Here is a 24,096-nt window from a genome sequence, read left to right as displayed (position 1 = left end):
ATAAGACTAGATCACGAAATTTAAATGATGTAATATTTAAGTTTAGAGATATCCATTTAACTCGCCGGACCAACTCCAAATGAGATTAGAAATCTTGTTTGTTTAAATAGAGAATGAGGGAGGGAGGAGAGATTTTTCTCTATTTGGCAAACGTGATCCACATGTCCAACCCACTCATTTTTAAAAATTATGCTTATATTGTAATTTTATTTACGAAAATATATTTTAAAATTTATTAAAATTTAGGATTTAATATTTTAAATTTATAAATACATGTATTAATTTGTATTTATTAGGGCCAGCCGATATTTGCCCAATTAATTAAAACACTACATTATATTACACCTCCACTTTTTTAATAATTTACCCACCCATTTCCATATATACGTGCTCCCATTAAAATCTCCAACCCCTAAAATTACATTTTTATCCTTTGCCCCCTCTCCATCCAAGGATAATCTTGTCATTTACATTTATCTACAAATTTTTTTTATATATTTTTAAGATTAAATTAATAAAAACCCTTCAATTTTGTATTTATCTAAAAAAATACCGTTAAAACTTTCAAAATTAAAAAATATCGTGGATACTGAAATTTTAAAAGTAGCATTACCACTCTAAAAGAAAAAAAAAATAATAATAATAATAATCAGGGAGAAATCATATCCATATTTTATATATTATCTCTAAATTCTTTTAATATTTCTTTTAAAAGTTCAATATTTTTAAAAAATATATTATTATTTTTTTTTGAAGTTTAAAATTTATTTATTTATTTTTATTATTATTATTATTTTGATAATTTTGTTATATCTTTGAGTTTTGATGTTACTTATGGGAGTGGGTCCCACCGGTCCGTGAAAAGCGGTCCAGACTAAAGCGCGTGGATTTAGGTTGCGACGTCGTTTTGCTCGTCTTCTTCCCCTCTCTAAAGTCTCTCTTCTGCTTCTTCTGAAAGGTAAGACAGAGATAGCAATGGAGATTCTGAAGGTTTGCTTCATTCTTATCTCGACGGCGTCGTTTTTGTGGCTATCGGAATCAGTTACTCTCACGTCGGATTACTACCAGAAATCATGCCCGGAATTCCGCCAGATTATCCAACAAACAGTCACCAACAAGCAGATCACAAGCCCTTCCACCGCCGCTGGAACTCTCCGACTCTTCCTCCACGACTGTCTCCCCAACGGCTGCGACGGCTCTGTCCTCATCACCTCCACTCCATTCAACAAAGCTGAGCGTGACGCCGACATCAACCTCTCTCTCCCTGGCGATGCCTTTGATGTTGTCGTTCGGGCTAAGACCGCACTTGAGCTTGCATGTCCCGACACTGTCTCCTGTGCTGACATTCTTGCGGTTGCCACTCGTGACCTCGTCACCATGGTCGGTGGACCTTACTACAACGTTCTCCTCGGTCGCCGAGATGGCCGTGTCTCGGAAGCTTCGACGATTCCTAATGCTCTGCCGCTGGCTACATCGCCGATGTCTGAGATCATTGATATTTTCACATCTCGCGGGTTTACTGTGCAGGAAATGGTAGCGTTGTCTGGTGCTCATACGATTGGCTTCTCGCATTGTAAGGAATTCAGCGCTCAGATCTATAATTATAGCAAGTCGCCTCCGTATGACAGTCAGTATAACCCTAGATTTGCGCAAGGGTTGCAGAAGGCTTGTTCTGGTTTCGAAAATAATCCTACATTATCCGTTTTCAATGACATTATGACTCCCAACAAGTTCGATAACTCTTACTTCCAGAATCTACCCAAGGGATTGGGGATCTTGAAGTCCGATCATGGATTGTATGACGATTGGAGGACAAGGCCGTTTGTGGAGGAGTATGCGGCGGACGAGAACAAATTCTTCAGTGATTTTGCTCGGGCGATGGAGAAGTTAAGTAATTATAAAGTAATAACAGGGAACCAAGGGGAGATTCGCCATCGATGCGATGCGATTAATTGAACTTGGAGGATTCTGTTAGTCATAATCCAATTTGGGGACAACTGCATCAGGTTGAATTCAAGATCATTTAGGTTTGGTTCTTTCTGATTATGAGCATATGAAAAATCCGTATACTTCCTTCATCAATTGTGATATTTGTGCCAATATATACATGTTTAATTGTTTGGTTTGGGTTCTGGGTTGTAATCTTTGTGTTCTTCTAGTGCGATTTTATACTTGTGTTGATGATGATCAGCTTCTGTATGATGTAGCCTTGTAGAAGAAGAGTGTAAGAGTTCACAGTTTACTTACTTCAAAAAGAAAGTCATTCTCTTGCTTCTTTGTTTTCCATCTCTTGTCCTGTGATTTGAGACATGATCATGGTGCTAGTTCATAACATTTGATTTGAGCTGATTGCTTTGTTTGTGATACTTAATATTCATGTCTCAAGAGCTCTGGAAAATTTTGAATTCAATCTTGAAAGCTCTCTGTTGGTTTGATATCTCAGAAAGAAATAGAATCAAAGACCCTTTTTCTTCTCCTGTTCTTAATATTCTTGATAATGCTGAAGAATATGCTTGAATCAATCTATTCTACCTTACAGCCATGTGAGTTTATATTCACTTGGAAATTCAAACTTGATGATATGATCAAAACCCTTTTGGATTTGGTACTGTTCTTGGCTGTGTTCTTAACTATTCCAGGCTTTCTTGAAGCTTTTGGAATGGCAATGCCCTCATGGAAGATGCTGCTACACAATGATTGAACAGGTAAGTGAGTTTTATCTATTGCATATGATCTTTTTGCCCAATTTTTGCTTGGAATCTATCTTTTGTACACCTTTTATACTGCCTCAATTTTGGTGCAAGAAAGAACAGTTTAGAATTTTGAATTCTGGTAGAAAACTTTTGCTTGAAGCAAAAGGGGTTTCAGAATACTTGTTTAGCATATTGTCGAAAATCTTTTGATTACTTGTTAGACTTGTCTGCTTGGTTGTCTCTTGGTGTTATCCTCTGGCTATAAAACCTGCTTCCAGCTCTGTTTCCATATGCATCATTTTGAGCTGGAATTCTCTGTCCTAAAAAATCATAGGTTTGGCAAGTTCATGGAGTCTCTAAATATATCATATATTTTTATTTTTTATTTGCCAGAAATGGTTTAAGGTCAAGAAGTATTGATTAGCCAGATGGGTTTTACATTAAAAATAGATATGGGGGTGGGTTTTTGTTTTTGTACCTCAGACTATTGGTAGAGATAATTCTTTTTTGATATTAAATTATAGGTAGATGACCCTCACGACTTAAACTCGGTTTTTTTTAAGTTCTTTAGTATCTACATGTTCCTTATTGACTTGTTGACCACTAGACCAATCAACCGTATATGTGAGATTCGACATTAGATCAGTTGGAGAGGAAAACGAAGCATTCCTTATAAGGGTGTGGATGCCTCTCTCTAGTAGACGCATTTTATAACCGTGAGACTGATGGTGATACGTAACAGACCAAAGTGTATAATATCTGTTAAGAGTGTTACAATATATAAATTTTATTATTGTATTATTATTTACACGTTTTATTGTTTACTAACTAAAATGAAACTGAGTTTAACAGAAAAATCCACGTAGTGAAAGGGAAAGTTTGGCTGAAAGGCAATGGTTTGACATTCTCCTCGGTTTTAAAATAATGTCAAACCAAGCTTTTGATTTGAAGTGAATGAACTTTATGTCATTTTTGAGAATAAAAGATTTGTTCTTTTTTTTCTTTTTCTATGAGTTGGATAATTAAACATTTTCTTGGTGCTGACTTCTGAGTGATAATCATATTTAATTATTGATTTATTTATATGAATTCTATGAAAAATCTTTGTTTTAAAAATAATTTTGATCATGATGGAGGTCCATACAGGAATAATCGATTCACTAATTTTTCAGGTTAATAAGGGTTTGTTTAGAACTACTTTCTAAGTGTCTTAATTTTTTTAAAATGTTCATTTTGGTAGGATTTTTAAACCATATGAAAATGCAGATTCAAATATTTATCTTGCTTAAATTGAAATTGAAAGAAAACAAAGTGATGATACAAATCAGAGAGTTCGAATGTTTGAGATTTTTAGGTCTTTGACCATAAGATTTGATCGCTTTTACGTTTGAGATTGTTGAATTCAATGGTATAACATCAATGATTTCAAATTTTTTACAATGAGCCCGAAAGATATGTCCTGAGCCATTTTCATAAGAGTGTCTCCAAACATTAGCATACCATATTTGACCTAACCTAATAGATAAGTCTCAATTCATTGGGCGAGTGTCAAACACATGGCTTTACTATTATCACTAAACTGTCTATTTGACTCTACTCTACTATATCTAGTTGTTGAAGTAACTCATAGACCAAGAGACATAAGAAGCTTTACTATAAATTTGAACCCAAACTTACCAATAGGCATTAGGAAGTTAAACTATGACCAAGAGGAATCCTCTATCAAAACGAAGTTTCAAAGAAGAGATATCTCGATTCAAGGAGCAATTTTGACGATAGTTTTCATATTCGGCTAATGGGTTTGTTTATGCAGCCAAGTTGGGTCAATCAGTACACCCCAAATATCCATTGTCACAAGGAGATATAAGTTTGAATCATTGGCTCCATTTGTTTGGTTCCAAATTAAAGAAGAAAATCTAAACCATACTTGATATGTGAACTTACTGATCCTCGGACTGTGAACTAACTAACTCATTCTATGACTTCATATATTCAAACTTTTAAATCCTATCTAACAAAATTGTAGATTACTTAAATCCAATAATCATAATCCAAACACCAAGAAAGATGGGAAACAAGTTATTCATTTCAATCAAAGAAAGGAATCATGATCTGATAACCCTCTCGTCCATCCATCAGAACGAATTGTGTAACTCAAATACGACCACTAAGACCGAGGTTAGATACATCTCCACGACTCTTCAATGAATATAGAGTCATCCAATGCAGAACAAAAAAGTAGGAAAGAAAATAGATCGTGACCATCTACCATGTATTATTCGCTTTCAAATTCAACCGGTTCCTAAATTTTCACGCTGACCAGAATCAGCCCATACCTCAGTGATGAGCCTTGGCTTCTGCTTTCTTGTGAGATTTAGCCTTCGCCTGCAGTGATTAAGTAGGAATTGAAAGTAAAAATTTAAGAACAGACAGGTGAATTTAGAATGACTTCAAAAGAGAGCCACAAATAACATGAAATTTTGAAATCATAATATGATTATAAGTTGAACTGAAATTGAATAGGAATGTCATGGACTATAGATCCTCTTCCCCTTAAAACTCAAGGTTACAGATGGGCAAACCTAAGAAGCACGGAAACGGGACATGAAAACCGACGTGATAGGACACAACAATACATCAGTTTCTACGAGACTAGGACACGAACATGTTAGGGGTACGTTCTTTTATTATTATTATTTTAAGATATATGTAAAATTAACGTGAAATACTAAATATACTACACTAAATGGCATAAAAAACATATTCTAAATGGTGAACTTACTGTGAGAAAGAGAACTGACAGCTAGCAACAAGTAGTCAATGGTGCTACTTGTTAGGGGTTCAAATTTCACGATTAAATGTGGGGCCTTTTTTTAAAATTCAAAATTTTCCAAGCCATGTTCGAAATTAAAACAAAAAACAAAAAAAAAAGTCATGTATAATAGCATGTTGGACACGTGTCAAAAGCATGTTTGAACGTATCCGTGTACAACATGTGTCTGAGACGGACACTCGGCCTAAAACAACGTATCTATGCTTCATAATTGGCGACCTATTGACTAATCCTGTTCGTAAATAAGACAACAGCAACAGATACAAAAGATGCTACACCAAATGGATCGAAAACAAAATCCATATAGAAACTTACAAGCGCTATATGGATAGAATATAAAATGGTAAATCATCAAACAATTTATTTCCGCTCCCTTTTCAAATGTGCACAAGTTATGACTTGTGACTAACAATCCCACAGTCAAGTTGAAGGTTATCTACATTTAAACTTTTAAGATAGCATATAACATGTTGGGTTCTATCAAACCTCAACTTGAAATAAACTATAATTTGGATCTTCAGTTGAATAAAAATAAGAGAATAAATCATTAAGTACATTAATGGAAATTAATAAATATAGTCCAAGACCACGCATAGTTTATTTCAAGCATTCTTACTAAGGTTCAAAAACCAAACTTGAAGTTTCAATTTCAAAAAATAGGTTTCCTTCTAATATCATTTTCAATCCAACCCAACTGAACCATCAAGTTCAAAGAAATTCAACAGACCAATAAGAACAATTAATACTTTCATGGCATTAGACCAATCCATCTAGTTTAATAGGTTTATGAACTATGTTGTAAAACATAGATAGTTGCTTCAAGAAAAATGTTTAGAATTTAAATTTCAATATGATAAAATTAATGGTAATCTGTTGTGCAATAATCAGTAAACAACAAAACAAAAATATTGAACCAAAAAACATAACAATTTCATCATGCATAGTGTAATAGGAGAATAAATCCTAAATTCTAAGGCCCATTTTAATATATATATATATATTTTTTAAAATTGAGCTTGTTTTCCATCATTTCTCTACAACGAGTTTCATATTCCTTTAAAAAAAGCATTTGAATATTTTGAAAAATTCTAAAAATAAAAACAAGTTATTGAAAACTGTTTTTTTTTAGTTTCCATAACGTGGTCTGGTTTTTTTAGAGCATGTGTAAAAAGTAGATAACAAAACAAGGAAAAAAAACCCAAAAGTAGTAATGTTGTATATTCTTAGTTCTCAAAAACCAAAAACCAAAAACCAAATGGTTAACAATCGGGGCCTAAGAAATCAATATTCTAGTTTAAAAATAAAATAAATAAATAAATAAAAAACTAAATTTCACTCCATGATGACTAAATCTTGAGATAAAGACACTTGAATGGAAGTGGAGGATCCACAGAAACTTAGATGCTCTTTTCTTTTTTTCGGTACTCTCCTTAGATAGTAAGGCACAGACTTGGGGATAAAATACAAGAAAAATATCCAAACTCATCTTTATCATCTTCATAGTGACTTCTTCCTCACTAAGAGATAGAGACATTAAATCACCTTTTTCCATCATACGCTTTTGTTTCTACTTTATGGAACTTCTGCTTTCAGGGTATGAGTTTCTTCAACAAGAATAAGTGGTGCTTCGGGGCATCTTGAAGGAGGGGGACGTATTCGACAAATTGTTGAAGAGAACTTATCAAACCTATCAGAGAAGTTTCTAGGGCAGTTATTCTTTCTAGAAAGTATTCCTCTGTTGATATTCATGTCAACTAGATGGTTCTTTTTCTAACTCCCTTCACTTGATAGGAGATTTTTTCCTCCCTACACTTTCTTACTCTACTTTCCTACTTGAAAAAAGGCTAAATTATTCAAAATGCCCCTAAACTTAGAAGTTTGTTTCATTTAAAAAGTTTCACTTCTATCCATCCTCACCTTTAACATTGATTTTGAAACTCCCTGAACAATTTTACCACTGAGATGGAATCGACATGACAGGCACTGTCAAACTGGCCTTTCGATATCCTGACAATTCACTTTTCAAGCTACATTACCCTTCATTTCTTAACTCACAAGCACATCAGTGATTATACCTAGTGGTTAGTACCACGTTTTCTGTGCAGTTTTTAAAAGTCAATTTCCAAAATTCGTTTCAAAGATAAAATTATTCAAGTGCATATGTGAATCAATTTAAAGGACAAAGGTAGAGGTGATACTTTTTCTTCGACCACTACAATAGAAGTGAACCTCTTAAAAGTACAAGGACGTACTTGAACCTAACCTCAAAGTTTAGAAGCATTTTGAACAACTTAGCCTTGAAAAAACATTAAGATTAAAAACGAACAAGTTTTTGACGTATGACTGCGTAGTTTCCCAGAAATTAAGACCCAAATAATGCATATACACTAAAAAATTATTCTATATCTTGAATGCGACAATAATTTGCAGATAGCACTCGACACTCTTGGCAGGGAAGAGCAATCAGAAATGATAATATAGATCCTACAAACATTCAAGCCAGAAACGCAATCCGACTTCGATGAGCCTAAGTTTTGAAGTGGAAAAACAAACAATATGAAAAGAAGGAAACGGAATCAACAAACCTGAAGGTACTTGAGCTTGAGGCTTCCGAAGACAAGTCCAACAGAGAAAGCCGAAGCACGAGCAACCTGCCAAGGATCAAAACCGTTGAATTTATCATTTTTCCATTATAAAATCTCAAATAACATTCCGCATATAGCATTACAACACGCGAAATTCAACCTAATCTCTAGTCGAAAATTTTCAATGAAATCGATCGGAAACCAAAACTGAACATACGTACCAAAGCGAGGGTGCTGGATCCTGAATAAGGCCCAGGAGGAAGCGCCATGGAAAGGACTTTCCGAAGGTAAATGGAGAAGAAGAAGAAAGAGTTGCGTTAGCAGTCGAACCAGAAGCCGATTTTGAGAATAGAGGAGCCCTAGGAATCAGAGATTAAACAACTCTCCAATTCCCTCACTGACCGTCAAGGATTTAATCCACTGCGCCGTAGTGCACGTGAAATTGCTTTTTTTTTTTTTTAAAGAAAAATATAAAATTGCACCAACTAGTCCTCAACTAAATATTTATTGCACTCATACCCTTAAATTAAAAATATTTATCAATCAACCCTTTTACGTTTTGTAATTATTATAATCATGTTTATGAAATTTTAATTTGATCTCCATATTGCGAAACTAAATTATTAAAAAAAAAAAAAATTAAAGATTTATCCATTTAACTGGTAAGTGTCTGGATGAAAGTTAGCTAATTTAGGGAATGATCGTGGTTTATAATCGAATAATAATATCTACATTGGTATGAAGCATTTTTTGGACGCCTAAACCAAAGCCATGAAAACTTATGCTCGAAGTGGACAATATTATATCATTGTGGAGAGATGTGCTCATCTAACATAGTATAAGAGTCATGCCACAAAAAAAATCGTATTCATCTAACATGGTATTAGAGTCATACCACAAAGGAGGTCGTGTTCATCTAAAATGGTATTAGAGCCATGTCATAAAATGTTTGAAATTTAGCAAAACGTGCACACATAATCTAAGCAAAACTCTACCACTGAGCTAATGGCTCGTCGTGCTAAGGTTTACTAGGGGTGCTCTACCACTAAATTAATAGCTTGTTGGCTAAGGCCCACACACATCATTAAGGGAGCCAGGGAAAAGTGACTTAAAAAGCTCTAAGATCTCTCCCATTTGGTCCTATTGTTGACAAGAATCCAGAGTCAATGCTCAAACCGATTGGAAGGAAGAAAGAACAAAAAAGCCTCAAGAACTTCACACATTTCAACAAAAAAGAGGGAATCGAAAGCGATCAAGAAATTCACATTCAAAAGTCCGGCGAGATCCAGCAATGGAGTTCTTCACCCTGTCCGTTGCCGGCGGGGGTTTCTGTCTGATCGGCGCATGGGAGGCACTCTCTTCATTGAATTCCATTTCCGATTCCGATTCAAATCCAAATCCAAATCCATCTTCCTCTCTCAACACTGCCCGACCTCCATCTCAATCTCCGCCGTCGACTGCCACAATCGCTTCATCTTCATCATTTCCGTCGTTCATTTTCATCTTCGTTCTCTCATTGCTCGTCATCTTAAACTCCCTCGTTTCATTTTTCGATGCGATTAATTCGAGCGACCGAGTCGGTTGGACCCTCCAGTTACCAGTTCTAGCCGTTGCTTCTCTTTTCTTTCTCTATGCGATTCTCGGTATTGTGGTTAACATCAATGAATCGGTTCATCTTCCTTCAACAATTCTCAGTTTAATCGCGTTATTCGCTTTTGTGGAAGAGTTTTTGTTGTTCTACCTGCAAAGGAAAGACACCAGTGGAATCGAGAATCGGTACTTCGATCTCTTGCTTGTCCCTATTACAATTTGTGTTTTCGCTACAATTTTCGAATTGAACTCCCCCAAATTGATTTCCCCCAAAATTGTTCGCGGGGTTGGGTTGATTCTGCAGGGGACATGGTTTTTACAAATGGGGTTATCTTTTTTCACCAATTTGATAACTGATGGGTGCTCTTTGCACCAAAAGAGCAGAGGAAATTACACTATAAAATGCAAGGGACACCCTGAATATCACAGAGCCAGAGCAATTGCTACACTTCAGTTCAATTGCCATCTTGCTCTTTTAGTGACATTGGTGGTTGGTGTATATTCAATCCTCAATTACAGAAATGGAGGCACCAGAAATTTTTCGCAGTACCGGCCGATCGGGGTGGAGATGCTGCCATTTGAGTTTCAGGGCCAGTTCACTTTGGATTCTGATGATGATCTAAGTGAAGAAAGCAATTTGGGGAAGAGGAAACAAGCAGTGGTCGATCTGGGCGTGAATGGTCATGATGTTCATCAATGAGGTAAATTCCATTGGACATTTTGGTTTATAATTGTTCGAGCATGATTAGTTTAGACTGCAAATGTTGTGATTAACTTGTATCAAATGGTTGAGATACCTCTCTGTGGTGCTGATTTAGTTTTTGTTTTATCACGATCAAGAAATAGAAACAAGTTCTGCTAATCTTGTGTTCATTTCTTTAGATCTAAATGCATACTGAAAGTCAAGCTTTGTGCCATTTCTTGTTCCATTCAATGCTTTAAAAGGCTTAGACTCGAAATTTTTCGCATCGAAGTTTATGTGCCCTTACGAGAATATGTTGAGTTTTGAAGTCTTTATGCCTCATGAAATGTTAGAGAATCATATTAATTCGTTGTTTGTTCTTATTGAATATGAAAGTCCATGTTTGTAATGTTAATAGTACGATCATTGGTTGTGGCCTTTGGTAAACGATTTCATAGTATTTGTTTGATAATTGATAGCAATGCTTTTTTCCCCATTTCTTTTTTACTTTTGTATGATGAATGATCGAACATGGTTATTGGAATCCTCTATGTGAGATCCCTCGTCAATTGGAAAGGAGAACGAAGTATTGTTTTATAAGGGTGTGGAAACCTTTGCCTACCAGACACGTTTTAAAACCTCGTGGGAAAGTCTGGAAGGGAAAGCATAAAGAGGACAATATCTGCTAGCGATGGGCTTGGCCTGTACCCAATGGTATTAGAGTCAAGCATCGGGCGGTGTGCCAGCGAGGACGCTGGCCCCCAAGGGGGGTGGATTGTGAGATCCCACATTGGTTGGAGAGGAGAACGAAGCATTATTTATAAGGACAATATCTACTAGCGGTGGACATGGGCTGCTATAGATAGTGGTTAGCTAACTTATAAGTTCTCTGCAGTGATTGAAAGCTTCTTTCAACTGTTGAAATGCCTACCCCACATTAGCATCACAACTACCGGTTAAGTAGCAAGTTGATATAAGTTTAAGAAGTTATACCAACCCGAGCATAACTCTATTGATTAAAACATTATACTCTTTATCAAAAGGTGAGCTAGGTTCGAAGTTCGAAACCGTGAACAGTGAACAGAAAAACTAGTTAGAACCTCACTCCACAATTCCATTCAAACTCATAAAGCTTGATTCAAATTCAATATTCTGTTTCTTCTCCACTGATCTTGTTTCTGCAACATTTACACCAAATCACATACAATACAAAGCTCAATCCACTGCAAAATGCTAACAACCAATAATACTTGTCCAACCTAGCCTTGCTCATGTCATCCGAAAACCAGTTCGGCCTCCCATCCGAACTTGTTAATAACTCCACGATTGATATCATTATCGCACTGCAAAAGCTCCCGACACCGAACACGCTGTTGTACAGTGCAAATGCTGTCGTTCTCATGCTCACGGGAACCTCTGAGTAGAAGAACTCTTGCATCCCTACCACTGTAAAGATGTCTGAAACTCCTAATATTATGTACTGAGGCAACAGCCAGAAGATACTAAGTGGTGCATACGACAATGACGATGTGGTTTTAGTCATCGTCAACCTCTTGGCTTCAACGAGGGCAGCGAGGATCATGGCAATGGTAGAGAGGAACATGCCAATGCCCATCCTCTGCATGACAGTGATACCCTTTTCAGTGCGGGTGAAGAGGCGGGTGATCGGGATCAAAACGTTGTCGTACAACGGCATGAGGAGGATTATGGAGATGGTGATGGAGCTCTGGAGGGTGGCGGGCGGGATCTTGAAGTTGGCGCCGATGTTCCGCTCCATTGTCATGCCTTGCTTGGTGAAGAAGGTAGCTGGTTGTTGGAATATTACAGCGAACATTAGAAGCAATGTCCAAATTGGTAGCAGCCGCAAAATCAGCTTCACCTTGTCGGCCACACATAATCTTTCTTTTGGAATCATGTTGGTGTTTTCTTCCATGGATTTCATGGCTCCTGAGCTTTCATGGCAGAGTGGCTTGCTCTCTTGCAGCCTGCAAAATGTCAAATAATCAGCTTCATATTCATCCTTTAGCTCACTCATCAAGTTCTTCCCGGGTTCATTTTATCTCGGGTTCATTTTCAAAGATTTTTTACACAAATTTAAGGGCGGGTTAAACCGAAAGAAAAAATAAACATAAATGTATAGGTTAGTTGAGGGGTTTTTTTTTTTTTTGGTCGATCTACTCGCCCTTTTTGATCCTGGTCATCTTTTCTAATGCTATGTCAAATCATCACCTGTTGATTAGTCAACACGTATCACATCAACAATTAAAAAACTGTTGTTTGTGAGATCCCACATCGGTTGGAGAGGAGGAGAACGAAACATTTTTTATAAAAGTGTGAAAACCTCTCTCTAGAAGACACATTTTAAAACTTTAAGGGAAAACTCGAAAGAGAAAGCTCAAAATCTATTAGTAGTGAGTTTGAGCTAAGTTGTTACAGTTGGGGAATGGATGCAGATCCCACATCGGTTTGGGAGAAGAACGAAACATTATTTATAAGAGTGTAGAAACCTCTCTCTAGAAGATGTGTTTTAAAAACCTTAAAGGGAAACCCGATAGGAAAACCCAAATAGGACAATATCTACTAGCAGTATGCCCAGTTACACGGTTGCAAACGCCACAAAAACTAAGAGTTAAAAACTAGCTTGATAATTTGCTCACAATTTTTCGAATAAGTTTTTCACCTTCCTTACAAACACATTTGAATTTCACACGAGTTCTAAAAACGAAATCAAAATTTTAAAAAGATAGGCAATAAAATTAAAAAAAAAATAACAAAGAGAGATATAGAGATGTTCTTACTCAAACTCAACATCATCACGAGGCTTGTTCTTAGACAAGGCAACAACATTTGTAGCACAAACGAGCCTAGAAGCCGAGGCTTTGACAAGCTCCACCACCATGATCACAAGCCCTCTCTTCGCAACCCCATCCTCTTCCTCCTCTATCTTATACCGATAAATCTTAGTGCCACAAGCAAAAACCGCCACAGAACAAACCATGGCGCCCATGGGGATGGCAAACCCAATCACCCAACCAAATGTGTCTTGAATGTAGGACATGACCGTCACACCAAGGAGGCAGCCACTGCACACTCCAAAGTACCACCATTGGAAGAACAACCTCTTCTTCTTTGCCTTATGCTCGGAGGAGGACGGTGTTTTGGGCGTGTCAATCGGGAGTTCGGCAACGTCATGGTCGAGCTGGTCGGCACCAAAGGCTTGGAGAGATGGGTTGTATCCGCCTTGGCCAAGCGAGATGAGGTAGAGAGACGAGAATAGGAAGGAGGAGGTTGTGTTTGCTGGTGACCATGATCGTGCTAATGCTGTTGATGTTAAAGCAACTAACCCCTGCATAATTTTATACGATAAATCTCATCACTTGAAAAGTTACCCACCTCAACATTACCAATTAAGGGTTTAAATTATGCAAAACATGTTGCCCGATCAAGAAGGTTTATAGGTTCAAATCTCCACCCGACATAATATTAAACTCAAAATAATAATAATAATAAATCTTTATGGCCAAAATTAAAGGGGGGAGAAAAAGGCAAAGCACTTATTCTTATGAAAAGAGAAAGTTAATATAATTGGACAAAATTGGCTAAAGATTGCATCCCTATTCTTAGTCATCACAATAATAACAAAAGCAGAACCTGATTATTTTTTATTTATTTCTTTATTTCTTTATTTATTATTATTATTATTTAATTTTAGAAGTTAAAAACTAGAAGCAAAATTGTGGAAGGTCCCAATAAAGTTTTTATGTATCATATTTAACGTTTTATTTCTTAAAACTTAATTTTTTTTTTTTTTTTTTAATTTTCAACCAAATTTAAAGAAAAATAGAGATTTTTGAAGTATATTGATCTCAATGTTAAAACTCGAACAAATCCGACCCATTTTGAACTTTAACTGCTCACCTTGTATTTAAATACAGTCGAATTAGTTAACATATTAATAATTTCTCTCTAGTTAACATATTAATAATTTCTCTTGAGAGAGCTAACGAGTCATCCTAAGTGTTCGAAAACTCGATGTCTCAATAAGGGTTATTATTAATGTTTTAATCCGACACAATTCAATCCACGAACACCCCTAAACCAACTCAACTCATTTGAATAATTCAAATTTTAACATGTGCGATCCCACGTCGATGGAGAAGAGAACAAAACATTCTTTACGGTATAAACCTCTCCCGAGCAGGTGTTAGCAATGAACTTAGCAATGAGATAACCGCTCTTTTTTTCTCGTCAATTTTAATTCAATTGGTTAAGATATTAATAACTTAAAAAATAGAGATTGGGAAAGAGAAAGGTAAGTGATGGTTACCATGACGTAAAGAAAAGCAGAGGCTAAAATGGTGGAATAACGATCCCAATAAGAATCAGCGAGCGGCGCCACCAGCAGCGGCAGCATGGAAGTGAAGCCGCACCAGGTGTTCACGGTCTTAGCCGCCGCCGAGTTCCCCATCTTCATCACCTCTGTTAGATACGTCACCATGTTCGACGCCACCCCTTTGAACACGAATCTCTCCATCCCCGACACCACTGCGCCGCCGACCACCGTCATAACCCTTAATAACACTTCAAAATAAAAAAATAAAAAAATAAAAACTTTAAAAATACCTATGAGAAGAATACACGCTCCACTCAGCCTTGGTCTCCGCCGCAGCCCTCCTCCTCCTCCTCCTCCTCCTCCTCCCGACATGGCGGCGCACAGCTTGAGCTCGAGCTCGGAAGTTGCAGAGAATTGGCGGTGGAAAAAAACAGAGACAGAGATAGCAAAGAAGGCTACGAAAACACTCACAACTCCAACCTATAAATCCCTTTTTTTTTACCCAAAAATAAACCTTTTTTTTTAATGGTTAAAAACTTTATTAACTGTTTAAATTTCTTATTTATGTTTATAAATTTTAAAACATTTAAAAATTAATTTATTTAAAAAGATTAATTAATAACAAAATTTTATTTTTAAAGTTTAGAGATTAAATTGATATAATATAAATTTATTATTTAACAAAATATTTTTTATTAATTGCATATTGATAAAGAGAGAAAAAACGATATGCAAAAATAAATAAATAAATAAAAATGGAAATATTGTTCTAATAAGATAAAGATAAGATCATATCATTCTTTTTCTTTGTTTCATGCATATATATATATATATATATACACGTCATATTCAAATTTATTGACTTTGATTATTAGGATGCATCACCACGTGCCATGTCACCTGCCACGTGGACCCTTTGATGTGGGTTGTTCCTTGCTTTGTCACCAACTCTAGATGAATCTACCGTTCCCAATGCCTATTTTGATCATTTATCAGTAGAAAGTTCAGGTAAGAATTAATATGAATTAGAGAGATTTTTTTTATTTGTTAATTTAAGTTTTTTTTTTTTAGTTTTTTTTTTTTTGTCTTTTTATTTTATTGATTTAAAAAGAATTACTTTTAATTTTTCTTCCTATTTTGATAGAAATTTGAGAGAAAAATAATTTTATTTTAATGATTTGGAATTAATTTAAGTTATTCTTAAATTTTAAAAATATTTAAAAAATATATTTACGGATGAAAATCATTACTACTTTCCTTTGAAAATATTTTTGCACATTTAACCATGTTTTAAAAATATTATTGAATTTTTAAAAGTCTTGTTAATACAAAAAAATTTAAAAAATATCTTTAAAATTTTAAAATTAATATTAATCTTATTTATCTTTAAATGAAAATGTTCAAATTTTTGTTAATATATATAGACAAAAATCGTCATGCACGAAACTTTTTAATATTACTCTTAAAAATTTATAAGTATTTTTTAAATGTGTTACTAACAGTATAAATATTTTTTAAATTTTTTTTAAAGTTTAAAATGTGTTTTCCAAGTTATTTTAAAATAAAATCAAAGATATTTTTAAAATTACCAACGGATGTTTTTTAAATTATACACGTATTTATTTTTTTTTTTTTAATGATATATAGTTGCTCAATGAAAATTAAGCGAATAGTCCGATGAGCTCGAGATATTGAATGATTTTTTTCATGATACACAATGGTTCGATAAAAGTTTAGCAAATGGTCATATGGGTTCGGGATCATGTTCTAAACAAACAAATTTTTTCACCACGATTACTACAAAACGACGTTATTTCCCACCGAACGCTCGAATTTTTACCTAAAAAGTGATGGATTAGAAATGAGGTTTACTTGTAATGTTTTGGGCACACGAGAAACTCAGGCAGGCACACACAAGGCACACATAAAAAACACAAGGCTTTTTTAATGCAAAAAAACAAGAGATTTAAAGAGAGAGGTGGTTTATTGAGATGGAATTCACTTTCATTTTTGTGATGGGTGCTTCCACCAATCAAACCTCTAATGGAAAATCTTTATGAGAAAAAGGATTAAAGATAAAAAAATAAAAAAAAATTATTATTAATCGACACGTGTATTTCGTTCGTAGATTAAAAATTATCTTACAAGTCTCTGAAATTTGAACTTTAAGTCTAACACATTGTTAATTAAAATAAAGTCTTTGTCACAATCGCAATTTGATAGCAGCGGACTTGCGATTGTGCGGTACTCACTTTCTAGCAACATGTGAGTTAAGTCTATCCGTTCTTACGTCGCCTACGGCCAAACAACGTATGCTCGAGCCTCTTGCCCCTGTTTAAAAAGAAAGTTATAAAAAAAAGTACAAATGTATCAGAAGAAAAGAGAAGATTAGTGTTATGTAGGAGCAAACAATAATAACATATAAAAAATTTTAATTCTGTTAGTATAAAATAAAAAAAAAAAATTAAGGTTTTGAATTTATAAAAATGAAAATTTTAAGGTTTTGTTGAAGAGATTAAATAAATATGAATATTAAAATTTAGAAATATATTAAAAACGAAGTACAATTACCCTGATTGTTTATCATTGTTAGATACTTTCAATTAATTAATTTATTAATGAACACATGTAAAACACATGTAAAAATGAATGTAACCGTAATTGCAAGGAATATTAAAACATTGAAATTATAAAAATGATTATAATGTAACGAAAAAGAAATTCGCCTAATCTTTTTGCAAGGAATAGTTCGGTTAATTTGGGACATCCTTGGGCGGGCACCCCTCCCCAATGTGCAATGGAGGTTACCAAACCGTAATGGGCCTTCTTGATCGCTCATTTACCCCGTCCAGGTAAGTAAGGAATCCAAAACTCCTCCAATTCCATTTATACACGGTCCGAGCATCTCATCTTTAATCCTCTTCGATGTGGGACAAAATTTGAAACAATTTGTTTTACCCTTTTGGAAAACTTTTACTAACCGAGGTCGTTAGATAGCTAAACCGACTCGAGAAAGTATTCAAGTAGGGATGTTCGTGAGTTGAGTTAGGTCTCTAGATATTTTTTAAACTCAACTCAATTATTTGGGTTGTATACTCTTTTAACTTAACCAATCTTATTAAATAATGAACTCAACCTAACTTAATTATAGATTCTTTAGGTTAGGTTGGTTCGAGTTATTTTTATTGTTTATTCAAATTTTTTTTATGTAAATAAAAGTAAAATGTTAGTTCGTAAAATATTTATTTACAAACATTTAATTAAAATTTATAATTCAATTGATAAATTATTTTAAAGAGAATAGTTGGGAGAATAAATAATAAAAAAATGATTATGAAATTAAATAAAAGTAAAATAAATATATGTATATAAAATAGTTTAAGTAAAAATGTATTTGGACTCCATTTACAAAATTTCCATTTATTTTAACTTAATTCAACTTAAATAAATAAGTTTATAACGATTTATATCCAATCCTTCATAATAATTATAAATTAGGTCATATTAATAATATTACAATAATAAGACACTTAACTTAAATAATATATTATAGTTATTAGTTAAACAGTACTTTTCCTCTATGTCAATCGTCAACCATCAACCATATATTTGGTTATTGTTTGCACTAATAACTTTATATAATATTAAAGTGTAAATAAAATAATCAAAATTATTATTAAAAATTAAATAACTAATTACGAAGTTTTATAACATAAATCTTAACGATCTCTCCTTTACACATATATCTTAGAGCATATTTCTAAACGGAACATGCTCTTCTATTTGTCTTTGAGGAGTGCAAACATTTTAGCATTTTCATATAGATTAAAAAAGCGGTCTATTTTGGTCAATGCCACAATATTTGTTTACGATGTTTTCTGATTTTCTTAATATTTTCACTATTATCATAATATTAGTCACGTCTAAATCACATTTTTTTCCTGACTTCTTTGTTTTAGTTATGATTTTAGTGATTTAAAAATTGCTAAAGTCGTTATTCCATGCCGAGTAATTAAGAGTACGTTCGTTATTATCAAAATATTAATTAATTAATTTGAGATTCATGACAAGAAGAGCAACAAACTAGTCTTATAATGATATAGTTAATGAATGAAAATTTATTATTTAAAAAAATTAATAAATTAAATTAAAATTTTAATTTTAATAATATCTAAATTATATATTAAAATAAAAAAATACATTTAGAATCTGGATGAAATTCAAATTAGTTTGATAAATATCATATAGTCAGGAGAAAAAAACATTTTTTTAGCTTTGTTGACTTGACTTGTTGGGAGAAACATGTTGGACACGCAAGAAAGGGTTAATATAACTACCTCGTTAGACAACTTATAATATTTAAGGTTGTTTTTAGGATAAGTAACTGGCTCATCGGCTCTAATCTTAATTTTCTAAATGGATTAAATATTATTAAGGATATTTAGTAATAAATTATACTTTCCCGTATATATTATATTTGATATTTTATTATAAGGCAAATATCTAATATTTGCCTTATTACTATAGATATCTTTCCATTTATTACTATTTCCATGTCCTTGTAATTTATTTGATTATAAATAAGATAACTTTCACACCATTTAGGTGCGGTGGATTAATCAAACATTCACAAATATCATAGGTGAGACTAGATCATGTGAACCTAAATTTAGTAACATTTAGCCAATACAAACTTAGAAGCACCAAGTTGAGTCAACTATAAATGAGCTTACTGTTGGAACTCATGCAAGTTTGGTTGGATGAATTGATTGATGCACGAATAACACGTAACTTGTAACTTATTTACGTGTTATTATTTATGATATGATATTCTAATGAATTGTTGTGTACGTGCTCCTTTCTTTTCCATAGATTTTAGACAGTGTGAACATGCGCTAACCCATAGTTAGATTTAGGAGTAAGTACATGAGCCATTATATGAACCTTGTGTAGATAAATACTATACATCCAATCCTATTAGAAAGAAAAAAAAAAAAAAACAGAACTCTTATAAAATATCATCTGGTTGCATTTTTCGGACTGGAATAGTGATTTAAATAAAATATTTATTAAAATACATTATATTTTATTATAATTTAAATTAAAAATATATTTTACTTTTAAAATACATTATTTTAAATTGGCTAAAAATGTCGGAGTCCTTACAAATAATACAGTCTCCGGAGAAGAGCTTCCGTTTATGAGAAAGAAGACTTTTCTTCCAAGTTTCACCTTCGAATCGGCCGGCGTCAGTATAGGGATCTGAAGATCGAACTTGGAGGTCGGAATCCATGGCCGATCACCATCACCACCATCAGAGGCCTCACCGTCTCTCGATTCCGCCGCGCGCCGGTGACTTATCTACCGCCGCCTCTCGCCCTTCTTTCCCTCTCTTCCCCTATTCTTCTTTAACCCCTACGCCCACTCCCTCCAAGAGCCGCCTCTATCCGAAATCCTCCAACAAAAGCTCAGTTTCATTTCTGTTTTTGCTTCTCTTTTCGCTTCGATCACTCTATTCTCTCCTCCCATTCCTCCGCTCTTCCCCTTCTTTCTCTCTCTTCCCCTTTTCTTTCTTGGTTTCTCTCTTGTCCTTGCTTCTTACTCTCTTTTTCTCTCTTTTTACCAATTCTTCTTCCTCCTCCAACTTCCAATTTCAAAATTCTAAGCAGAATCGAGGAATCTTCTCTTTGTCTTCGATTTCGCACTCGCAGCTCAAAACTCTGGTTGCTAAGTCAATTCTGCTTGCCGTCGTCTTTCTTCTTCGATTTCAAGCGCTGTTGTACTGTGGAACAGCGGCGATGATTCTTGCTGAACTGACCGGGAACGTGGCGGCTCGATTCATGGTCGAAGGACGGAATCAGATTACTATGAATGATCGGTCTCGAAGTCGATCCTCTGAGGTTCGTGGATTTTTGTCCTTGTTTTTTGGCTTGTTTCTGTTGTCGATCAGTTGGGATCGAATTGATTGCTTCCCTTTTGCAACTTCGTTCATTGATAAATATGGATTTTCTGTTGTTCCAAGAGAGAATTGCATGACAATTTGGCCTATGTTGCTTCCATTTCTTTCTGGATTTTTGGGTTATTATGAGCGGATTTCGATGAATTGGGGAACTATCAGGCAATTAGGTCAGAAACGAGTTAGATTGATTTCACTGTTCTTCACGACGGTTATCCTTTTTGTGCCTGCTGTAATTAGTATGCTCATGTTTGAAGCGGAGGGAAAGAGTGTTTCCTCTGGAAATCTGGCATGGCCTCTTGCAAACACTGTTGTTTTTGGGGTTCTTTTGAATGAAAATTATAGTGATGATAAACTAGTCAGTTCAAAAGATTTTAGGACTGAATTTCTTGTCACTTTTGTTTGTACTGTTATACTGGAGTTGCTGTATTTTCCTGAGCTCTCCCTCTGGGGATTGTTGTTCTGTGGATTACTACTGTATGTGGCGGTACGAGATTTGGATCCTGTTTACCTGAACTATCTCGAGCTTGGGGTCGAGTCGTCTGCTTCGATTACGACAATGGTAATGAAACCTATTCATCACATTCTTAGCGAGCGGAAGTCTCGTAAAATTGCTCTTTTCCTCTTGATCAACACTGGCTATATGGTTGTTGAATTTGTTGCTGGTTTTATGAGCAATAGTCTTGGGCTGATATCAGATGCTTGCCATATGTTGTTTGATTGTGCTGCTTTGGCTATTGGACTGTATGCTTCGTACATTTCGCGTTTGCCTGCGAACAATCGATTCAACTATGGTCGAGGGAGATTTGAGATTCTTTCAGGTTACGCTAATGCTGTTTTCCTGGTTTTGGTTGGGGCGCTCATTGTATTGGAGTCGTTCGAGCGAATTTTGGACCCACAGGAGATCTCTACTAACAGCTTATTGACTGTTTCCATTGGAGGACTGGTTGTGAATATAGTAGGTTTAGTATTCTTTCATGAAGAGCATCATCATGCCCATGGTGGATTAGGATCATGCTCGCATTCACATTCTCATATGAACTCGCACTCGTGCGCAGACTCTCACCGTCGTGACAAGCATGAACATGATAGCTGTAGGAAGCATGAGAATCAGATATCTGTCACCGAGGAATGTCGTGAAAGTTCCGCAACTGTCCATCATGAACACAGTCATGTCGAAGTTTGTAGCGAAAGTCACCTCAGTAACCACCATGATTGTCATCAAGATCACAACCATACGAACCATCATGATCTTTCTCACCATCATGATCTTTCTCACCATCATCATGAACATGACCAACACAGCCATCTTTCTCAGGTCGAAACCAATATGCCGAGGATCGTTTCTCATGGTGTTTCTGAAAGTTCACATAGACTGCCTGCTGAGATGAAGGTACATCAGAAGAAGCACCACCAGCACCACCATCACCACATTGACCACAACATGGAAGGGATATTTTTACATGTATTGGCCGACACCATGGGAAGCGTCGGCGTTGTTATATCAACCCTTTTGATCGAATACAAGGGATGGGTAGTTGCTGATCCAGCTTGTTCCATATTTATTTCTATAATGATCATTGCTTCAGTTATTCCATTACTCAGAAACTCTGCTGAAATCTTGCTTCAACGAGTTCCTAGGGCGCACGAGCAGGATCTAAAAGAGGCTGTGAATGAAATTATGAAGATACAAGGAGTCCAATATGTTCAGAACCTGCACGTTTGGAGTTTCACTAACACCGACGTTGTGGGAACGCTCCAGCTTCACGTTTCAACCGAAACTGACAAGATTTCTACAAAGGCAAAGGTCGAACAGATACTGCATGATGCTGGAATCAATGACTTGACATTGCAGCTGGAGTATAATCCGCAAGTATCTTGACAAGCTTCCTTTCGACATTGTTTTCGTCATCTCGTGTGATTATTGGACGATCTGGTTGCTCTTGATACTCATAATCACAATGCCAGCTGATGGACTTATACCGACATGTACAGAGTCGAGTAAATTATCCATCCCTCTTCTAGCTCTGAAAATGAAATGTGAAGATCCTGCATTGGTTCATCTTGTCGAGCTCAAGGAGGAGATATAGTTCATGTTAGGCAGAACCAGAGAGTGATGGCTCTTTGTGGAATCCCTGTTCTACACTCTTATACTGACTCAAATGGTAGATTAGTTTCAATGTATTTTGCAGGATGTACAGGAAGAACACGAAATACGAGTCAACAAGAGCGTAGCTCAAAGGTTCGAATCTGCATACTTGTTAATCGGTTTAGAATGTCAAGTTAAATTTGTATTTTAAACGATAATCTTTTTAACTCTAAATTACTTCGGAGTTTTGAAACTTGTTCAAGATTTTTGAAATTTGTTTCTATTTTCTCTATAATAAATTTTATTGTTGTTAAGAAAATATTTGAATTTTTAATTAGATTTGATATGAAATCACTATAAAGGGGAGTAGTTGCCCATTAGACGTGCAATTTAAACTCATTTTTTAAGTCTCTTTTACAAATATAACATTTTTTTACTTATAATCTTCCACGCCATTTTAAGAGTATTTACTTATCAAAGTAATTAATGAAGAGTTGACCAACTCTTTATACATTTATTATATCGTGCTAAATCAACCAAAGTCTATTTAATACGTTAAACTCAAATTAAAATATGCTACAATTTAATCAACAATTTCAATTAGGGAGACTAAAATATTTATTATGTTTAATATCTCACCCCATAATTATTGAAATAAAAAAATCAAGACAAAAATAAATATGATAATATCTCCACGATTTATGTATTATACAACTATCTCAAAGTTCAAAAAGTTTAAATTTATATTATACATGGTCGAACAAAAAAAAAAGTTTTAAGTTCAATTTTAAAATTTTAAAGCCATTTAAACTATATATATATATAAAAAAAAACTTAACAAATTAAGTTTCTAATAACGTTAGCCGTATTATACTAAAAAAAATACCATTAAAAAAAGTTTTAAAAAAATAGTGTTACTGGATGGAAAAAGTTAATACTTTTTTTCCGCTCGAATTTTAAAATGGTTTAGAAAATATTGAAAAGTGTTTTAAAAATACCCATAAATTTTAAAATACTTTTCAATTTGAGTTTAGTGTATTAAATAAACTTTGGTTGATTTATGAAGATAATCTATGAAGATGGTATTAGTGCTATTTTAAATTTTGTGCAGTATTTTTTTAAATATAATACTAATAGTAGAAGTATGTTTAAACCTTTTACAATAGTTATTAAAATTAAATTGGTATTTTTTTTTTAAATAATGTACAAAATTTAGACTTGAGAGGTATTTATATTATTTAACTTTAAAAATATTTAAGAAGTATTTGGATTCCAATAATTTTAAAATTTATGTTTAGTATATTAATAAAATCTAAAAAACAAAAAAAAATTAGC

General features: G+C 34.5%; 4 protein-coding genes, 1 long non-coding RNA gene and 1 pseudogene across 5 annotated transcripts; 3 read left to right on the top strand and 3 right to left on the bottom strand.

Annotated features, from left to right (window-relative positions):
• The first annotated feature begins 916 nt into the window (after positions 1–916).
• Positions 917–2,349, top strand: LOC111438591 (peroxidase 63-like). Its single transcript, XM_023076460.1, has one exon. The coding sequence runs from the start codon at positions 976–978 to the stop codon at positions 1,954–1,956; it is 981 nt and encodes a 326-aa protein (XP_022932228.1). The 5' UTR covers positions 917–975; the 3' UTR covers positions 1,957–2,349.
• Positions 2,350–4,759: 2,410 nt separating this feature from the next.
• LOC111438599 lies at positions 4,760–8,530 on the bottom strand. Its single transcript, XR_002709700.1, has 3 exons — positions 8,333–8,530; positions 8,112–8,177; positions 4,760–5,078 (listed from the first exon to the last, which is right to left on the bottom strand). It is a non-coding gene; the product is annotated as an uncharacterized LOC111438599 (long non-coding RNA).
• Positions 8,531–9,229: 699 nt separating this feature from the next.
• LOC111438580 lies at positions 9,230–10,618 on the top strand. The gene has a single exon (XM_023076449.1). It carries the CDS (start codon positions 9,403–9,405, stop codon positions 10,399–10,401), a length of 999 nt encoding a protein of 332 aa, XP_022932217.1. The 5' UTR covers positions 9,230–9,402; the 3' UTR covers positions 10,402–10,618.
• An 855-nt stretch (positions 10,619–11,473) lies between these two features.
• Positions 11,474–15,167, bottom strand: LOC111438525 (protein NRT1/ PTR FAMILY 5.8-like). Its single transcript, XM_023076440.1, has 4 exons — positions 15,007–15,167; positions 14,711–14,928; positions 13,182–13,729; positions 11,474–12,368 (listed from the first exon to the last, which is right to left on the bottom strand). The coding sequence occupies exons 1-4, from the start codon at positions 15,086–15,088 to the stop codon at positions 11,528–11,530; spliced, it is 1,689 nt and encodes a 562-aa protein (XP_022932208.1). The 5' UTR covers positions 15,089–15,167; the 3' UTR covers positions 11,474–11,527.
• A 2,257-nt stretch (positions 15,168–17,424) lies between these two features.
• LOC111441261 lies at positions 17,425–17,576 on the bottom strand (annotated as a pseudogene).
• A 2,303-nt stretch (positions 17,577–19,879) lies between these two features.
• On the top strand, positions 19,880–22,913 carry LOC111438514 (zinc transporter 5-like). Its single transcript, XM_023076432.1, has one exon. The coding sequence runs from the start codon at positions 20,008–20,010 to the stop codon at positions 22,552–22,554; it is 2,547 nt and encodes an 848-aa protein (XP_022932200.1). The 5' UTR covers positions 19,880–20,007; the 3' UTR covers positions 22,555–22,913.
• Positions 22,914–24,096: the final 1,183 nt, after the last annotated feature.

This window comes from Cucurbita moschata, unplaced genomic scaffold, assembly GCF_002738365.1.
Source record: "Cucurbita moschata cultivar Rifu unplaced genomic scaffold, Cmos_1.0 Cmo_Scf00003, whole genome shotgun sequence".
Lineage (NCBI taxonomy): Eukaryota > Viridiplantae > Streptophyta > Magnoliopsida > Cucurbitales > Cucurbitaceae > Cucurbita > Cucurbita moschata.
Note: the sequence above shows the minus strand (reverse complement) of the source record. Positions and strands in the feature narration are given on the sequence as shown.

Excerpts from the sequence above, each read along its gene's own strand:
- LOC111438591 (XM_023076460.1), top strand. The coding sequence starts at position 976 with ATGGAGATTCTGAAGGTTTGCTTCATTCTTATCTCGACGGCGTCGTTT.
- LOC111438525 (XM_023076440.1), bottom strand. The coding sequence starts at position 15,088 with ATGTCGGGAGGAGGAGGAGGAGGAGGAGGAGGAGGGCTGCGGCGGAGA. Across the intron at positions 14,929-15,006 it reads AGCGTGTATTCTTCTCATAG|TGGTGTCGGGGATGGAGAGA; the intron begins GTATTTTTAAAG and ends TCGGCGGCGCAG. Across the intron at positions 12,369-13,181 it reads CGTGATGATGTTGAGTTTGA|GCTGCAAGAGAGCAAGCCAC; the intron begins GTAAGAACATCT and ends GACATTTTGCAG.
- LOC111438580 (XM_023076449.1), top strand. The coding sequence starts at position 9,403 with ATGGAGTTCTTCACCCTGTCCGTTGCCGGCGGGGGTTTCTGTCTGATC.
- LOC111438514 (XM_023076432.1), top strand. The coding sequence starts at position 20,008 with ATGGCCGATCACCATCACCACCATCAGAGGCCTCACCGTCTCTCGATT.